This window comes from Chiloscyllium plagiosum, unplaced genomic scaffold (assembly GCF_037043375.1).
Source record: "Chiloscyllium plagiosum isolate Xiang-an unplaced genomic scaffold, Cpla_swu_hap1 HiC_scaffold_12, whole genome shotgun sequence".
In the NCBI taxonomy this organism is placed as follows: Eukaryota; Metazoa; Chordata; class Chondrichthyes; order Orectolobiformes; family Hemiscylliidae; genus Chiloscyllium; species Chiloscyllium plagiosum.
Window position 1 is genome coordinate 11985316 of NW_028270150.1, and position 17242 is coordinate 12002557.

The window sequence follows — 17242 nt, forward strand, 5'->3', positions numbered from 1 at the left end:
AAAGCAGCATTCTGACCAGCATAAGAATCATGCAAATCATCTTTGTAACTTGAGTATGAGAATGACTGGACTGTCATTCATCTTTCCTTCTCTCATAGCATATAATTCCCTGTGTGTGCGTAAGGGGAGTCCATAAGGGGATCAGGGTTTTAATTTGTTGTGTTAGGTGCCAACAGTTTATATCTGTTTACCTGTAACCCGAGTCTGTTTACTTGTGATAGTCATTCTTGTTAAGTACAGAAACCTGATCTGTGCTTTCTATCAACTTGGGTCTGATCTGGGTCATCACCCATGATTGAATGCAGAGCAGAATGACCCAATTTCTGCTCCTATGTCTTGTGGTCTTATAATCAGGAAAATTATGGAATTTTGTGATGACTCTGGGAATAGTGGATCTTGATTTCAAGGAGGTACAACTATAGACTTAATAATTATCTCTGATCCACTGAAGTACCCTGTGCAATTGTGCAATAAATTATATTTTGGCACTTCTTTCTGTTCAGCCTGGCCAGTGGTTTATCCTCTGACACTGTTAACCAAACAGACCCTTAGACTCAGTGTAGAAAGGAGGACTGGTGACAGGAGAAAGTGAGGACTGCAGATGCTGGAGATCAGAGCCGAAAATGTGTTGCTGGAAAAGCACAGCACGTCAGGCAGCATCCAAGGAGCAGGAGAATCGACGTTTCGGGCATGAGCCCTTCTTCAGGAATGACCTTGTAGAGGGAGGAAGAGAGCTTCTTCAAGGAAGGCATCCTTGCAAGAGGACTCCTGAAGAAGGGCTCATGCCCGAAACGTCGATTCTCCTGCTCCTTGGATGTTGCCTGACCTGCTGTGCTTTTTTAGCAACACATTCTCAGGACTGGTGACAGCACAGTACTCCATCCCATTCATTGAAGCAGTTGCTCTGCAGGCACTTACAAAAAGGATAACTGGAGCTTTTACAGCTAAGATCAAAGGACATTATGGGTGGTTAAATATATTGACACAAACAAGACATTTGTTAGACCTCAGCTGTAGCATTGTGCACATGTCTAGGTGCTACATCATAGCAAAGATGCAATTGCATTGGAGAGAGGGCAGAAGAGATTTACAAGAATGGTTCCAGGACGGAAAGTTCTGTGATGACGAATTGAAGAAGTCAGGATTGTTGAGATGTTCTTCTTCTTAGAGAGAAGAAGGCAAAGAGGAGATTAGATTACTTTACAGTGTGGAAACAGGCCCTGCAGCCCAACAAGTCCACATCGACCCGCCGAAGCGCAAACCACCCATAACCCTACATTTACCACTTACCTAACACTAGGGACAATTTAGCATGGTCAATTCATCTGACCTGCACATCTTTGGACTGTGGGAGGAAACCGGAGCACCCAGAGAAAACCCACACAGACATGGGGAAAACGTGCAAACTCCACACAGTCAGTCGCCTGAGGCGGGAATTGAACCCGGGTCTCTGGCGCTGTGAGGCAGCAGTGCTAACCACTGTGCCACCGTGCCGCCCAGATCTGATGGAGGTTTACAAAATTATGAGCGGGCTGGTCAGAGTGGTTCGAGAAAAGTTGTCCCCGCTTGTAAAAGAGAAAAGAGCGTGAGGGCATGGATGCAAAATGATGTGCAAATGAAGCAAGGATGATGTGAGGGAAAATAAAACATTTGTTACAAAGCGAGTAGTTAGGATGTGAAACACACTGCCTGGAAATGTGGTGGAAGCTGGTTCAGTTAAGACATTCAAGTGGGGATTGGATGGTTACTTGGATAGAAATGGGGAGATGGGGAAAAGGTAGGGATTGGCAAGAAGGGATAAAACCAGTGCAGGCACGATGGGCTGATTTGCTTAGTTCTGCACTGTAACAATTTTGTAGTTCTGTTATTCTCTAGTTCCTAATGTGTCAATATTCAAGGCAAACTTCAGCATTTCTAGCCAAAGATAGCTGACAGCACTCAAAGTCTCTTTTTGCAGCTCAGTCCTTTTTTGTTTTTTTTCCGCAGCTTTTCTGAGAGATCTAATTTTAGGCTGTTTTGTGAAAAAGCCGGGGGAGGGGAAGAAGACTGAAGAAGTTTAAAATAAGAAAGAAGTGGTTCGTCTGACACTGCAGTTTCCAGTTATGCCACCTGGGGAGCTACTGAGCTCCTGAGACCAGGGTAATTACCTGCTCACTGCTCCTCTCAGTCAGAAGTGTTATACAGACTGGAGGACTGGGCTTAGATCCAGGCGGATAAAAGGGAAATACAGTGGATGCCGGAAATCCGAAACAAAGAGAATGCTGGAAAAGCTCAGCAGTTCAATTCAAGTGGAGTTTGCCCTGTGCAAAGTTCAGAGTTTTCCACAACATCAAATATGATTGCCACAGCATTCAAGAGGTGTCAGGATTGCACATTGCAATTGTTCACTTACCAAGGATCTTGATTTTCGAGGCAGTTTCCGTGTTGGAGTAGAGTCCAGGAGACTTGGATTAGTGACATTAGCTCCACATGCCAAGGCTTGGTTATTCGAATGAGTTTTAACAGGTTCATAGAGACTATCCATGGAACCCTCCTGAGTACAATGAGATCAAACCAAGTTGTTAAAACAAAGACATGATGGGGTTGGTGTCAAGTCTCAGACAGGGCAAATGACCATTTTCAACCATTGGGAAGTTAGCCAAATCCTGTTGATGTGGAATAGCATTACCATTGTCAGAATTACACGTCCTAGTGATTATTATTGACCAGAATCTGAAATGGACCAGTCACGTAAATACTGTAGCTAGAAGAGCAGATAGGCATTGGGAATCCTGCAGTGAATAACTTCCTACAACCCCAAAGTCTGTCCTCCATTTGCAAGGATTAAACATAGAAATGTAGAAAATAGGAACAGGATTAGACCATTTGGCCATTCATTGTGACCATGGCTGGTCATAATGTGACATTATATTCTCCAGTTGCCTGGATAGGTGCAACTCCCAACACTTAAGAAGTTCAACCATTCAGGACTAAGCAGCCCACGTAATTGTCAACCCATTCCACATCTTAAACATTCACTCCATCCATCACCAACAATGATGGCCATAGTGTGTACCATCTACAAGAGACAACTTACCAGAGCTCCTTCGACAGCACCTTCTGAACTTAGAACATCTCCCAGCAAGAGCATCAAGCACAGCAAGACACATGGGAACACCCCCAAATGTGAGCTCCCTCCAAGACACACACTTTCTTCACACAGAATTATATTGGCAATTGTCACTAAATCAGAATCCAGGAATTTAATTCCTAACAACACAGTGGATGTACTGACAACAGACATTTTAAAAATGGAGAGTGGTGAGGTAGTGGTGCAGCAGCTATATCATGGGGCAGATACTCTAAAATCCCAAAATAATATTCTAGGGATGTGTTCAAATCCCACATTAGCGTATTAATGAATTGATAGTTTCCCCTGTAATCATTATCATTAAAGCCAATCTAATTCAATAATTCTTTTAGGGAAGGAAATCTGTCATCCTTACTTAGTGTGGTCTACATGTGACTCATAAGACATAGGAGCAGATTTAGGCCATTTGGCCCATCAAGTCTACTCCATCATGCGATTATGGTTGAAATGCTTCTCAACCCTATTCTTCTGCCTTTACCATATAACCCTTAATCCCCCTTACTAATCAAGAATCCACCTGAAATAACTCCATGAAGGCTGATATCCTGTTACCCAGTCACCCTTTACTTACACATGCATAGTCCTTGACATTAACCCGGCTAGTTCAGAGCCAGCTCTCAGAGTGAACAGAACCCCTGATGCTCCAGTTTTTTTTTTGTTTTTTTTTTCTTTTTTTATACTTTTTTTTATTTAACCCCCACACTACCACCCACGTGCGGTAGTGCTTATTTTTTCCCCCGCACCCATGGTGTGTGTGTATACGTGTGAGACACAGTGAAAGACACAAAGTGCACGAATCTTTATTCAATTTCCACCACCAGGAAGATAGGAAAACACCCGAGTGGCCAGTGACAAGCAGTGCCCTTCACATCGAAGGGCAATGCTATGTGATCAAAACAGTGAAGGGGAGGATAGGGAATGCTCCTATTTATGTCTGTCAGCCAGGAAACCTTGATTGGACCAGGTTAACCACCCCCAATCAGGGAATTCATATTGTATGACATCCACCTTGCTTAAATTCAATGACTTAGTCTCCGCAGCCTTCTGCATCAATGAGTTCCACAGATTAACCACCCTCTGGCTCAAGAAATTTCTCCTCATCTTGGTTTTAAAGGGTTGTCTCTTCACTTTGAGGCTGTGCCTCTGATTCTTGTCTTTCCTGCTAGTGGAAACTTCTTCTCCATGTCCACTCTATCCAGGACTCTCAGTATTCTGTAAGTTTTAATGAGATCCTCTAAACTCCATCAGGTACACACCCAGAGTCATGAACCGCTCTGCCAATGACAAGCCCTTCATTCCCAGTGACCATTCCCGTAAACCTCCTCTGGACTCCCTCTAATGACAGTACATTCTTCCTTAGATACAAGGCCCAAAACTGCTCACAATATTCTAAATGCAGTCTGACTAGAGCCTTGTACAGCCTCAGCAGAACATCCTTGATCCTGCATTCTATCTTGCAATGAATGCTAACATTGCATTTGCCTTCCTAACTGCCAATTGAATCTGCATGTTAACCTCAAGGCAATTCTGAACTAGGATTCCCAAATTACATATTCCTCAGCTTTCTGAAGCCACTTGCCATTTAGAAAATAGTCTACGCTTCTATTCTTCTGACTAAAGTGCGTAACCTCACACTTTCCCACATTGTATTCCATCCTCCACATCTTTGCCCACTCTCTTGGCCAGTCCAAGCTCTTCTGCAGCCTCCCCACCTTCACAACACCACCTGTCACTCTATCTATATTTGTGTCATCTGCAAACTTAATAGCAATGCCCTCAGTTCTTTTGTCCAGATCATTAATGTATAACATGAATAGTTGTGGTCCCAACACTGACCCCTGTGCAACTCCTCTAGTCACTGACAATGATCCTGAAAAAGACCCGTTTATCCCCACTCTCTGCTTTCTGCCAGTCAGCCAACCCTCTATCCATGCCAGTACCTTGCCCCTAACACCATGGGCTCTTATCTTATTTTGCAGTCCCCTGTGCAGCACCTTGTTAAAAGCCTTCTCAAAATCCAAATACATCACGTCCACTAGCTCTCCTTTGTCTAACTTGTTCATTACCTCCTCAAAGAAGTCTAACAGATTTGTCAGGCATGACTTTCCCTTGATGAAGCTATACAGACTCAGTCCTATTTTACCATGAACTTTCAAATACGCCCGGATCTCACCCTTAATAATGGACTCTAAAATCTTACCAACAACTAAGGTCAGGATAATAGCCTATAATTTCTTGTCTTCTGCCTCCCTCTCTTCTTAAGCAGGGGCATTACATTGGCCATTTTCCAATCCTCTGGGACCCTCCCTGACTCCAGTGATTCCTGAAAGATCACCACCAATGCCTTGACAATCTCCCCAGCTATCATTTTCAGAACTCTGTCCAGCAGTCCGTCAGTGCAGATGATTTATCCACTGTCAAACCTTTTAGCTTCACTAGCACCTTCTCCTTAGTGATGGCTACTACACTCACCTCCTGACTCTGTTGAAGTTCTAGTATGCTAATGGTGTGAACTGATGCAAAGTACCTATTCAGTTCCTCCACCATGTCTTTATTCCCCATGACTATTTCTCTAGCCTCATTCCCCAGCAGCCCAATATCCACTCATGCCTCTCTCTTACCTTCTAACTGATTGACTGATTGATTTAAGTTATTGTCACATGTACCTAAGTTTAGTAAAAAGCTTTTTTTTACGAGTAGTACAGGTAAATAAGGATATACGTAGCATAGGGTGCTTAGATAGAGTGAGGCATACAGATTACTCTGTACAGGAGGTGCACAGAGCAAGATCAACATTAACAAGATCAACATGATTTGAAGCTAGAGAGTCCATTCAGCAGTCTAATAATGGCCAGGAAGAAGCTGTTCCTCAACCTGCTGGTGCATGTGTTCAAGCTTCTGTATCTGCTGCCCAATGGAGAAGGTTGTAGGAGAGCATTACTAGGTGGAAGGGGCCTTTGATGATGTTGGCATCCTTCCCACAGCAACAAGGTGTCCATGGATAGGAGGTTGGCTTCTATCATGTTATATACCTAAAAAATCTCTTGCAATTTTCTTTTATATTATCAGATTCATACCCTCATATTTCATTTTATCCTCCTTTTTTATTTTTAACTTATCCTTCTGCTGGTGTTTGAAGGATTCCCAAACTTCTGGCTTCCCATTGATCTATCAGGCAGGAAAGAAATGGTCGTGTGAGGGAGCCTTTGTTGACGAGAGAGGTTGAATGTCTGGTAAAGAGGAAGAAGGAGGCTTACATAAGGTTGAGGAAACAGGATTCTGACAGAGCAGTGGAGGGATACAGGATAGCCAGAAGGGACCTGAAGAAAGGGATTAGGAGAGCTAAGAGAGGGCATGAAAAATCGTTGGCGGATAGGATCAAGGATAACCCCAAGGCATTTTATGCGTATGTGAGAAAGCTGAGAATGACGAGAACGAGGGTAGGTCCGATCAAGGACAGTAGTGGGAGACTGTGTATTGAGTCGGAAGAGATAGGAGAGGTCTTGAACAAGTACTTCTCTTCAGTATTTACGAACGAGAGGGACCGTATTGTAGAAGAGGAGAGTGTGAAATGGACTGGTAAGCTAGAAGAGATACCTGTTAGGAAGGAAGATGTGTTGGACATTTTGAACAACTTGAGGATAGACAAGTACCCCGGGCCTGACGGGATATATCCTAGGATTATGTGGGAAGCAAGAGAGGAAATTGCAGTACCGTTGGCAATGATCTTCTCGTCTTCACTGGCAACCGGGGTGGTACCAGGGGACTGGAGAGTAGCGAATGTTGTGCCCCTGTTCAAAAAAGGGAATAGGGATAACCCCAGGAATTACAGGCCTGTTAGTCTTACTTCTGTGGTAGGCAAAGTAATGGAAAGGGTACTGAGGGATAGGATTTATGAGTATCTGGAAAGACACTGCTTGATTAGGGACAGCCAGCACGGATTTGTGAAGGGTAGGTCTTGCCTTACAAGTCTTATTGAATTCTTCGAGGAGGTGACCAAGCATGTGGATGAGGGTAGAGCAGTGGATGTAGTGTACATGGATTTTAGTAAGGCATTTGATAAGGTTCCCCATGGTAGGCTTATGCGGAAAGTCAGGAGGCATGGGATAGAGGGAAATTTGGCCAATTGGATAGAAAACTGGCTAACCAGTCGAAGGCAGAGAGTGGTGGTAGATGGTAAATATTCAGCCTGGAGCCCAGTTACAAGTGGAGTTCCGCAGGGATCAGTTCTGGGTCCTCTGCTGTTTGTAATTTTTATTAATGACTTGGATGAGGGAGTCGAAGGGTGGGTCAGTAAATTTGCAGATGATACGAAGATAGGTGGAGTTGTGGACAGTGAGGAGGGCTGTTGTCGGCTGCAGAGGGACTTAGATATGATGCAGAGCTGGGCTGAGGAGTGGCAGATGGAGTTCAACCCTGCCAAGTGTGAGGTTGTCCATTTTGGAAGAACAAATAAGAATGCGGAATACAGGGTTAATGGTAGGGTTCTTAGTCAGGTGGAGGAACAGAGGGATCTTGGGGTCTATGTACATAGATCTTTGAAGGTTGCCACTCAGGTGGATAGAGTTTGTAAGAAGGCCTATGGAGTATTATCGTTCATTAGCAGAGGGATTGAATTCAAGAGTCGTGAAGTGATGTTGCAGCTGTACAGGACTTTGGTTAGGCCACAGTTGGAGTACTGTGTGCAGTTCTGGTCGCCTCACTTTAGGAAAGATGTGGAAGCTTTGGAGAGGGTGCAGAGAAGATTTACCAGGATGTTGCCTGGAATGGAGAGGAAGTCGTACGAGGATAGGTTGAGAGTTCTCGGCCTTTTCTCGTTGGAACGGCGAAGGATGAGGGGTGACTTGATAGAGGTTTATAAGATGATCAGAGGAGTAGATAGAGTAGACAGTCAGAAACTTTTTCCCCGGGTACAACAGAGTGTTACAAGGGGACATAAATTTAAGGTGAAGGGTGGAACGTATAGGGGAGATGTCAGGGATGGGTTCTTTACCCAGAGAGTGGTGGGGGCATGGAATGCACTGCCTGTGGGAGTGGTAGAGTCGGAATCATTGGCGACCTTTAAGCGGCATTTGGATAGGTACATGGATGGGTACTTAATCTAGGTTAGAAGTTCGGCACAACATCGTGGGCCGAAGGGCCTGTTCTGTGCTGTATTGTTCTAGGTTCTATGTTCTATGTTCTTCACACTATGTGTTTTTTTTGGCTTTCATTCTGTCCCTGACTTCCCTTGTCAGCGGTTGGTTCCCTCATCCTCCTCTCAGAATGTTTCTTCTTCCTTGGGATGAATTTCTGCTGGCCTCCTGAATGACCCCCAGAAATTCCTGCTATTGCTGCTCTACCATGTTCCCTGCTAGGTTTCCCTTCCAATCAACTCTGGCCAGCTACTCCCTCATGTCTTTACAGTTACTTTTACTCAATTGTAATAACAATTCCAGCTTCTCCCTCTCAAACTGCAGATCGCACTCTATCATATTATGGTCACTGGCCCCGAGGGGTTCCTTCACCTTCAGCTCCCTAATCAACTCTGCCTTATTACACATCACCAAATCCAGAATTGCCTATTCCCTACTGGGCTCTACTACATGCAGTGCCAAAAGAATTCTCCTAGACATTCCATGAATTCTTTTTCTTGAGATCCGCTACTAACTTGATTTTCCCAAATCACCTGCATATTGAAATCCTCAGTGATTATTGTAATAGTGATTTTCTTACATGTCTTTTCTATCTCCTGATTTATTTTCTTTCCCACATTCCTATTCCTGCTGGGAGGCGTGTACATAATTCCCATTAGGGTCTTATTGCCTTTGTGCTTCCTTAACTCACACAGATTCCACACCTTCCGACTCCATATCACTTCTTGCCATTGAATTAATTTCATAGAACAACAATACAGCACAGAACAGGCCCTTCGGCCCACGATGTTGTGCCGAACTTCTAACCTAGATTAAGTACCCATCCATGTACCTATCCAAATGCCGCTTAAAGGTCGCCAATGATTCCGACTCTACCACTCCCACAGGCAGTGCATTCCATGCCCCCACCACTCTCTGGGTAAAGAACCCACCCCTGACATCTCCCCTATACCTTCCACCCTTCACCTTAAATTTATGTCCCCTTGTAACACTCTGTTGTACCCGGGGAAAAAGTTTCTGACTGTCTACTCTATCTATTCCTCTGATCATCTTATAAACCTCTATCAAGTCACCCCTCATCCTTCGCCGTTCCAACGAGAAAAGGCCGAGAACTCTCAACCTATCCTCGTACGACTTCCTCTCCATTCCAGGCAACATCCTGGTAAATCTTCTCTGCACCCTCTCCAAAGCTTCCACATCTTTCCTAAAGTGAGGCGACCAGAACTGCACACAGTACTCCAACTGTGGCCTAACCAAAGTCCTGTACAGCTGCAACATCACTTCACGACTCTTGAATTCAATCCCTCTGCTAATGAACGATAATACTCCATAGGCCTTCTTACAAACTCTATCCACCTGAGTGGCAACCTTCAAAGATCTATGTACATAGACCCCAAGATCCCTCTGTTCCTCCACCTGACTAAGAACCCTACCATTAACCCTGTATTCCGCATTCTTATTTGTTCTTCCAAAATGGACAACCTCACACTTGGCAGGGTTGAACTCCATCTGCCACTCCTCAGCCCAGCTCTGCATCATATCTAAGTCCCTCTGCAGCCGACAACAGCCCTCCTCACTGTCCACAACTCCACCTATCTTCGTATCATCTGCAAATTTACTGACCCACCCTTCGACTCCCTCATCCAAGTCATTAATAAAAATTACAAACAGCAGAGGACCCAGAACTGATCCCTGCGGAACTCCACTTGTAACTGGGCTCCAGGCTGAATATTTACCATCTACCACCACTCTCTGCCTTCGACTGGTTAGCCAGTTTTCTATCCAATTGGCCAAATTTCCCTCTATCCCATGCCTCCTGACTTTCCGTATAAGCCTACCATGGGGAACCTTATCAAATGCCTTACTAAAATCCATGTACACTACATCCACTGCTCTACCCTCATCCACATGCTTGGTCACCTCCTCGAAGAATTCAATAAGACTTGTAAGGCAAGACCTACCCTTCACAAATCCGTGCTGGCTGTCCCTAATCAAGCAGTGTCTTTCCAGATACTCATAAATCCTATCCCTCAGTACCCTTTCCATTACTTTGCCTACCACAGAAGTAAGACTAACAGGCCTGTAATTCATGGGGTTATCCCTATTCCCTTTTTTGAACAGGGGCACAACATTCGCTACTCTCCAGTCCCCTGGTACCACCCCGGTTGCCAGTGAAGACGAGAAGATCATTGCCAACGGTACTGCAATTTCCTCTCTTGCTTCCCACATAATCCTAGGATATATCCCGTCAGGCCCGGGGTACTTGTCTATCCTCAAGTTGTTCAAAATGTCCAACACATCTTCCTTCCTAACAGGTATCTCTTCTAGCTTACCAGTCCATTTCACACTCTCCTCTTCTACAATACGGTCCCTCTCGTTCGTAAATACTGAAGAGAAGTACTTGTTCAAGACCTCTCCTATCTCTTCCGACTCAATACACAGTCTCCCACTACTGTCCTTGATCGGACCTACCCTCGTTCTCGTCATTCTCAGCTTTCTCACATACGCATAAAATGCCTTGGGGTTATCCTTGATCCTATCCGCCAATGATTTTTCATGCCCTCTCCTAGCTCTCCTAATCCCTTTCTTCAGGTCCCTTCTGGCTATCCTGTATCCCTCCACTGCTCTGTCTGAATCCTGTTTCCTCAAGGATCAAGGATAACCCCAATTTCATTACTTACTAACAGAGTAAACCCACCCTCTCTGCCCCCTCTGTCTGTCCTTTCAATATGAATTGTATCTTGGGATATTTAGTTCCCAGACCTGATCCCCTTGCAGCCATGTATCTGTGATACCCATTGCACCCACTAAGTTCAATCTGTGCTACAAATGCATTTACCCTGTTTTGCGCACTGTATGCGATAAGTGTAATATCCTCAGTCTGGTGTTGACTGCTCCCTTCTCATAATTGTCCCTTTATCTGCTGTGCCTGAAGTTAGATTCCTGACCCTTTTGCTTATTCTGGAAACTTTAATCACCTCTACTGACCTCCCTCACCACCCCACATCCCCATTCCATTTCTCATACATTTCCATGCAACTGAACTCATCCACCATCTCCCCCCCACCCCCACAACTTATTTAGTTTAAAGCCCATTCCACAGCCCTAGTAATGCTATTGGCCAGGACTCTGGTCCCAGCATGATTCAGTTGGAGCCTATCCCATTGGAACAGCTCCCTCCTTCCCGAGTACCGATGCCAATGTCTTATGAATTCAAACCCATTTCTCCCACACACCAATTTTTGAACCAGGTGTTTACATATGTAATCTTGTTGACCCTGTGTCTTTCGTTTGTGGCTCAGGTATAAATCGAGACATTATTACCTCCTTGGTTCTGCTTTGTCATTTGTAATCCTGCTTGCTCATATTCCCTCAGCAGAACCTCTTTCTACCAACAGAATTAGCGTCCACCTTTCCCTTCCCACTCCAGTTCCTCTTCAGCCCTAATGAGATATCCTGTACCTGGGCACCAGGCAGGGAGCACAGCCTTTGGGAATCTCGACCCTGGCTACAGAATAGAGTCTATTCCCTGACTATGCTATTCCTGATTACAGCTACATTTCTCTTTTCTCCCCCCTCCTGAATGGCTCCCGTATCAAGATGCTATGATCAGTTTGCTTCTCCTTCAAAGCCCCCACTCTCACCCACACAGGGAGCAAGCATCTCAAACCTGTTCAACAAGCTCAAGAGCTGAGGCTCCTTCAATACTATCTCCTGGGTCCCTCTACCTGCTTCATTCATATTCACAACTTCCCAACCCTGACCATTGGCTGAATTTGAGGTAGTTAATCTAATGGGTGCAGCTAAAACTGGTTTGGTGGTTAACATCAATTTCAAATGGTTGAATGTCTCCTGGTATGGTTCTTCTTCAGCAAATTGGTTAACAGTGCCACTACACTGCTGGCGTTTGGAACAAACTTTCGATAGAATCCACTGAGTTCTAAGAATCGAAGCACTTCTTTCTTCGAGGTTGGTCATGCAATTTCCTCGATGGTCTTCATATTTGCATTCCATGGGGTCAAACTTCCAAGACCGACGTTATGTCTCATTATCTCCCACAATTCCATTCCTCCACATTTTGTACAATAGCCTACTGTGGGGAACCTTATCGAACACCTTGCTGAAATCCATACCCACCACATCAACCGGTTTACTCTCATCTACCTGTTTGGTCACCTTCTCAAAGAACTCAATAAGGTTTGTGAGGCATGACCTACCCTTCACAAAACCGTGCTGACTATCCCTAATCAAATTATGCTTTTCTAGATGATTATAAATCCTATCTCTTATAACCTTTTCCAATACTTTACCAACAACTGAAGTAAGGCTCACTGGTCTATAATTACCAGGGTTGTCTCTACTCCCCTTCTTAAACAGGGGAACCACATTTGCTATCCTCCAGTCTTCTGGCACTATTCCTGTAGACAATGACAATTTAAAGATCAATGCCAAAGGCTCAGCAATTCTCCTCCCTGGCTTCCCAAAGGATCCTAGGATAAATCCCATCCGGCCCAGGGGACTTATCTATTTTCACACTCTGCAGGATTTCTAATACCTCCTCCTTGTGACCCTCAATCCCACCCCCAGTCTAGTAGCCTGTATCTCAGTAATCTCCTCGACAACATTGTCGTTTTCTAAAGTGACTACTGTCGAAAAATATTCATTTAGTGCTTCCCCTATCTCCTCTGACTCCACACACAACTTCCCACTCCTATCCTTGATTGGCCCTAATTTTACTCTCGTAATTCTTTTATTCCTTAAATACCTACAGAAAGCCTGAGGGTTTACCCTGATCCTATCCGCCAAAAACTTCTCATGTCTCCTCCTGGCTCTTCTGAGCTCTCTCTTTAGGTCTTTCCTGGCTACCTTGTAACTCTCAAGTGCCCTAACTGAGCCTTCACATCTCATCTTAACATAAGCCTTCTTCTTCCTCTTGACCAGAGATTCCACTTCCTTCGTAAACCACGGCTCCCACGCTCTACAGCTTCCTCCCTGCCTGACAGGGACATACTTATCTAGGACACTCAGGAACTTTTCCTTGAATAAGCTCCACATTTCTAATGTGCCCATCCCCTGCAGTTTCCTTCCCCATCCTATGCTTCTCTTCTCTCTCTCTTTGTCTTTGCTCAGCCAAGAACCTTCTGTCTCTCTTTCTCTTTCTCTCTCCCTCTCTTTTTCCTCTCTCTCTCTTTGTTCATCTTCTAATTCCATTTTCCTCAATTATAATTTAAGTTTTTCTACCTCTATGGCACTTGTCTGTTTCTCTGACACACCTAAGCATTTGAGTATTCCCTTACAATTTCAGTTTTAGTTTTGTCCTTGGTTAAACCCAAATCTGCCTTCTTTGCTAATCCTAAAAATATGGCCTTTTCCTTTCCTTCTAAACTTTCTTGGCAAATTTTAGAATCATCTTCAAATCCCAGAACCTCTTTAGCAATTTTAAGTGCCCCTTCTCTCGTTTTTAATCAACTACAAGTCACTGAAATTAAAGAAATTGTCTCACCTATGTTTTATTTAAAGAACTAGGACACTAACCTGCAGGTGTTTAAATCTGCTGGAATTTTTCATATCCCCAAATCTATTCAAATCATGGACCCGAGCCCCCAAATTGTTACGACACAGGGTGAACTCTCCAGCTTAATTTAAATACAGCAACACTGAAAAGATTTATCCCATGCAGTAATCTGTAAAACGTTGAGTAGCCAAGAACTATTTAAAGTAAAAAGTAACAACTTTATTTCTTAAAGTATAACAGAGAATAATTAACTAACAACTACATAGATATAGAATCCCTACAGTGTGAAAACAGGCCCTTTGGCTCACACCGACCCTCCAAAGAGCAACCCACCCAGACCACCACATTTACCCGTGATTAATGTACCTAACCTTCACACCCCGGAACACTGCAGACAAGTCACCAAACCCACACACCTTTGGATTGTGGGAGGAAACCAGAGCACCTGGAGAAAGCCTACACAGACATGGGGAAGAATGTGCAAACCCTACACAGACAATCACCCAAAGCTGGAATCGAACCCAGGTACCTGGCACTGCGAGGTAACAGTGCTAACCACTGAGCCACCATGCCACCCACGTACAAGCCCTTACTCTAACCTATGTCTTATCTCCTTTCTCTAATACTAGTCAGATAAACCTCCCAATTAAGATTTACAAAACAACACTTGTTATCTCAAAACCAGGCAGCTTTTGGTTCTTCTATTTGGATCTTCCGGTGTCTTCTTTTCTTCTTCTTCTTCTTGGGAATTTCTGCATCACAGGTCACTAATCGAAAAGTTACTTTCAAGAGAGCTATTTTTTGAAGCAGCCTGTTTACATGCTGGGTTTGGCAGTTCTCCTCTCAACTGTTCAATTTTCCTGATCTTATACTCCCAAAGCATGGGATTGTATCTTTGGTTTTTAAGATTGTCAATATACTCAATTCAAACTGGATTGGAGTTTGGTACTTTTCACCATATAATTTAAACCGATTGGCCTAATATTTTAATTTTTTTTTGTCTCCAGCCAATAAGCTAATCGAGTTTTTCGACCAAGTGTTACATTGTTACCTTCTCAAGAGCACTTGGTGCTGTGTCCGGTAGTTCTGCTGCTTTTAACTCTCTTAAAGTACACCCACATCTTCATAACAGTGCCTCAAAAAGAGTCAGCACATTCCCAATGTTAGGATGTAAGAATGGAAGGGAAAGGCTTCAGCAGAAAGATACACATTACCAATGAAGAGGAAATAAACGAATTGTGACTAAAAATCTACTGAAAGCAGAATCATGTCATGAGAGTGTCATTTGTTGTTGATTCCCACACATCCTTGAACTATGTGGCTCTCTGGGCAGCCACAGGGCAACCACGTTGATTGTCACAGGTCAGGAGTCACGGGTAAAACAAGCCAAGTAAGGATTGCAGATTCCATTCCTTAATCTATTGGAGATGAGTCCATGAAAAGGTCAGCCATGAACCTACTGAATGCCGGAGCAGGCTCGAAGGACCAGACGGCCTACCCCTGCGCCGGGTTCTTATGGTGCTTCTACTGCATGCCAGCCCTACCAGTGAACTTCAGCAAGCTGTTCACCTATGGAGTGGGGTGCGGTGAGGGGACAGTAATCAGGGCAAGATCAACCTTCAGCCCACCCCAGAGTCTGGGTCTCACTGGGTTGGGGCATATGTTTGGGTCAAATGTTGATCAAAGCACTGGGTCTTAAGGAGGGTTTGACAGGAGAAGATTGGCAGAGAGGGTTTGGTGGGGGGGGGGGGGGGGGGGGGGTTAGTGAGGGAATTCTGGAGATCGGGAATTATGTTGATGTTGCTGTGGTGTCAGAGAACCTGTTTTATATTTAAGGGTGAGATAGATTTGTGATGGAAATGTGTTGCTGGAAAAGCGCAGCAGGTCAGGCAGCATCTAGGGAACAGGAGAATCGACGTTTCGGGCATTAGCCCTTCTTCAGGAATGATAGATTTGTGATCAGTCGAGAATGAAGGGTTACAGAGAGAGGGCAGGGAAGTGGACGTGAAGAATGCCAGGGATCGGCCATGATCCTACTCAATGGCCTAATCATGTGCTTATTCCTTATTGTCTATACATCATTCTCAATGCTGGTGTGATGAAAGGAGCAACAGAACACATAATAGTCCATGGTCGCAAGTCTTTGAACTTTGTTCTTCTCTCCTTCTCATTTAAAACACGCAATAAAACCTAACTTTATTTGTCCTCCTCTCCTAATATTTCTGTCTGCTGTTCAATGTCAAATTGAGCATGCTTGTGTGAAGCACCTTGAGTTGTTTTATAATATTAGAGGTGCTATATAAATTCAGATTGTTGGCCATGTCCCTGCGGGGAATTAAGTCTCGGGACACACACACACCCAAGCAGGCGAGAGCACAGTTTACAATCAAATAGGCAGCCACACGTTATTCAAATATAACCCAGCAGCAATCTGTGTACAACCTTCACACAAGGAACTTAGCAGAGAGTGAACTTACCAGGGAGAAACAGAAGAGGTTCATCTTCGTAGTGAAGAGAGGGCAAGGTGTGGGCTGTTCGACGGGGCACGGTGGGGAAGGATAAGTGAAAGAATATCCTTTCGAGAGACTGACTATCTCTATCCGACTGCAGACAGGCGAAAACCAGCGAGAGACTCAACTGTCAGTGCAGAGATTAGCAGTGGATGAAGCGTTGCACTAATCTGGATTCAAGGCCATTAAAAGCTCAACTGAATCACGTTGCAATCTGTTTCCTTTCCTCAATTGCAAAACACTGCATTCAAATCTTTGGATCCAACCAACATTAACTGATATATTCTAGACCTGAAACTGGTAATGGACTGCAGAGTGCTTGGCTCAACTGGTGCCTGGGATATGGAACATTGGTTCTGATGAATAGTCACACCAGATGAGAAACATCCTTCTTTCTCTCTCCACAGAAGCTGCCAGAACAGCAAGGTTCCTCCAAGACTCGTACTTGTTTCCGATTTCCAGCACCAGCAGCATTTTGCTTTCATTACTCAGTTATGCGAAACCTTTCTCCTTGGAATAGAATAGGTTAAGAGGAAATTTGTTAAGACGCTGTTCGAAATCTTGGAATGACTTGAATGTAATGGAAGATATTAGGAAACAAATTCAATGGTAACTTTCAAAAGAGAATTGAGTAGAACATTCTATTTTCTTTATCCTTTCCCTCATTGGCAAGACCATCAGTTGATGCCCAACCCTAATTGCCCTGGAACTGAGTGACTTGTTAGGTTATTTTCAGAGGGCTTTTGAGAGTCAACCACATTGCTGTGGGTCTGGAGTCATATATAGGCCAGACCAGGTAAAGACAGCAGATTACTTTCCCTAAAGGGCATTGTGAAACAAATGGGCTTTATCAAAATCAACAATGATTACATGGTGGCCATTAGGTTCACTGTTAACTCTACTTTTTTAAAAATTTAATTTAAATTTCACCGTTTACTAATTTCAGCACTTA

General features: G+C 44.1%; 1 protein-coding gene across 3 annotated transcripts in view; it reads right to left on the reverse strand.

Moving 5' to 3' along the window:
- Positions 1 to 16347, reverse strand: part of LOC122555427 (SAM domain-containing protein SAMSN-1-like) — a 173849-nt gene extending 157502 nt beyond the window's left edge. For 2 of the 3 annotated variants that reach the window (XM_043701420.2, XM_043701419.2), the window contains exons 1-2: positions 16258 to 16347; positions 2393 to 2533 (exon numbers count right to left, since the gene is read on the reverse strand). In XM_043701420.2, coding sequence (XP_043557355.1) covers positions 2393 to 2533; positions 16258 to 16281 — 165 coding nt within the window. In that variant the 5' untranslated portion in view covers positions 16282 to 16347. The remainder of the gene's footprint in view (positions 1 to 2392; positions 2534 to 16257) is intronic. The other variant, XM_087992454.1, reaches the window with a different exon arrangement.
- Positions 16348 to 17242: the final 895 nt, after the last annotated feature.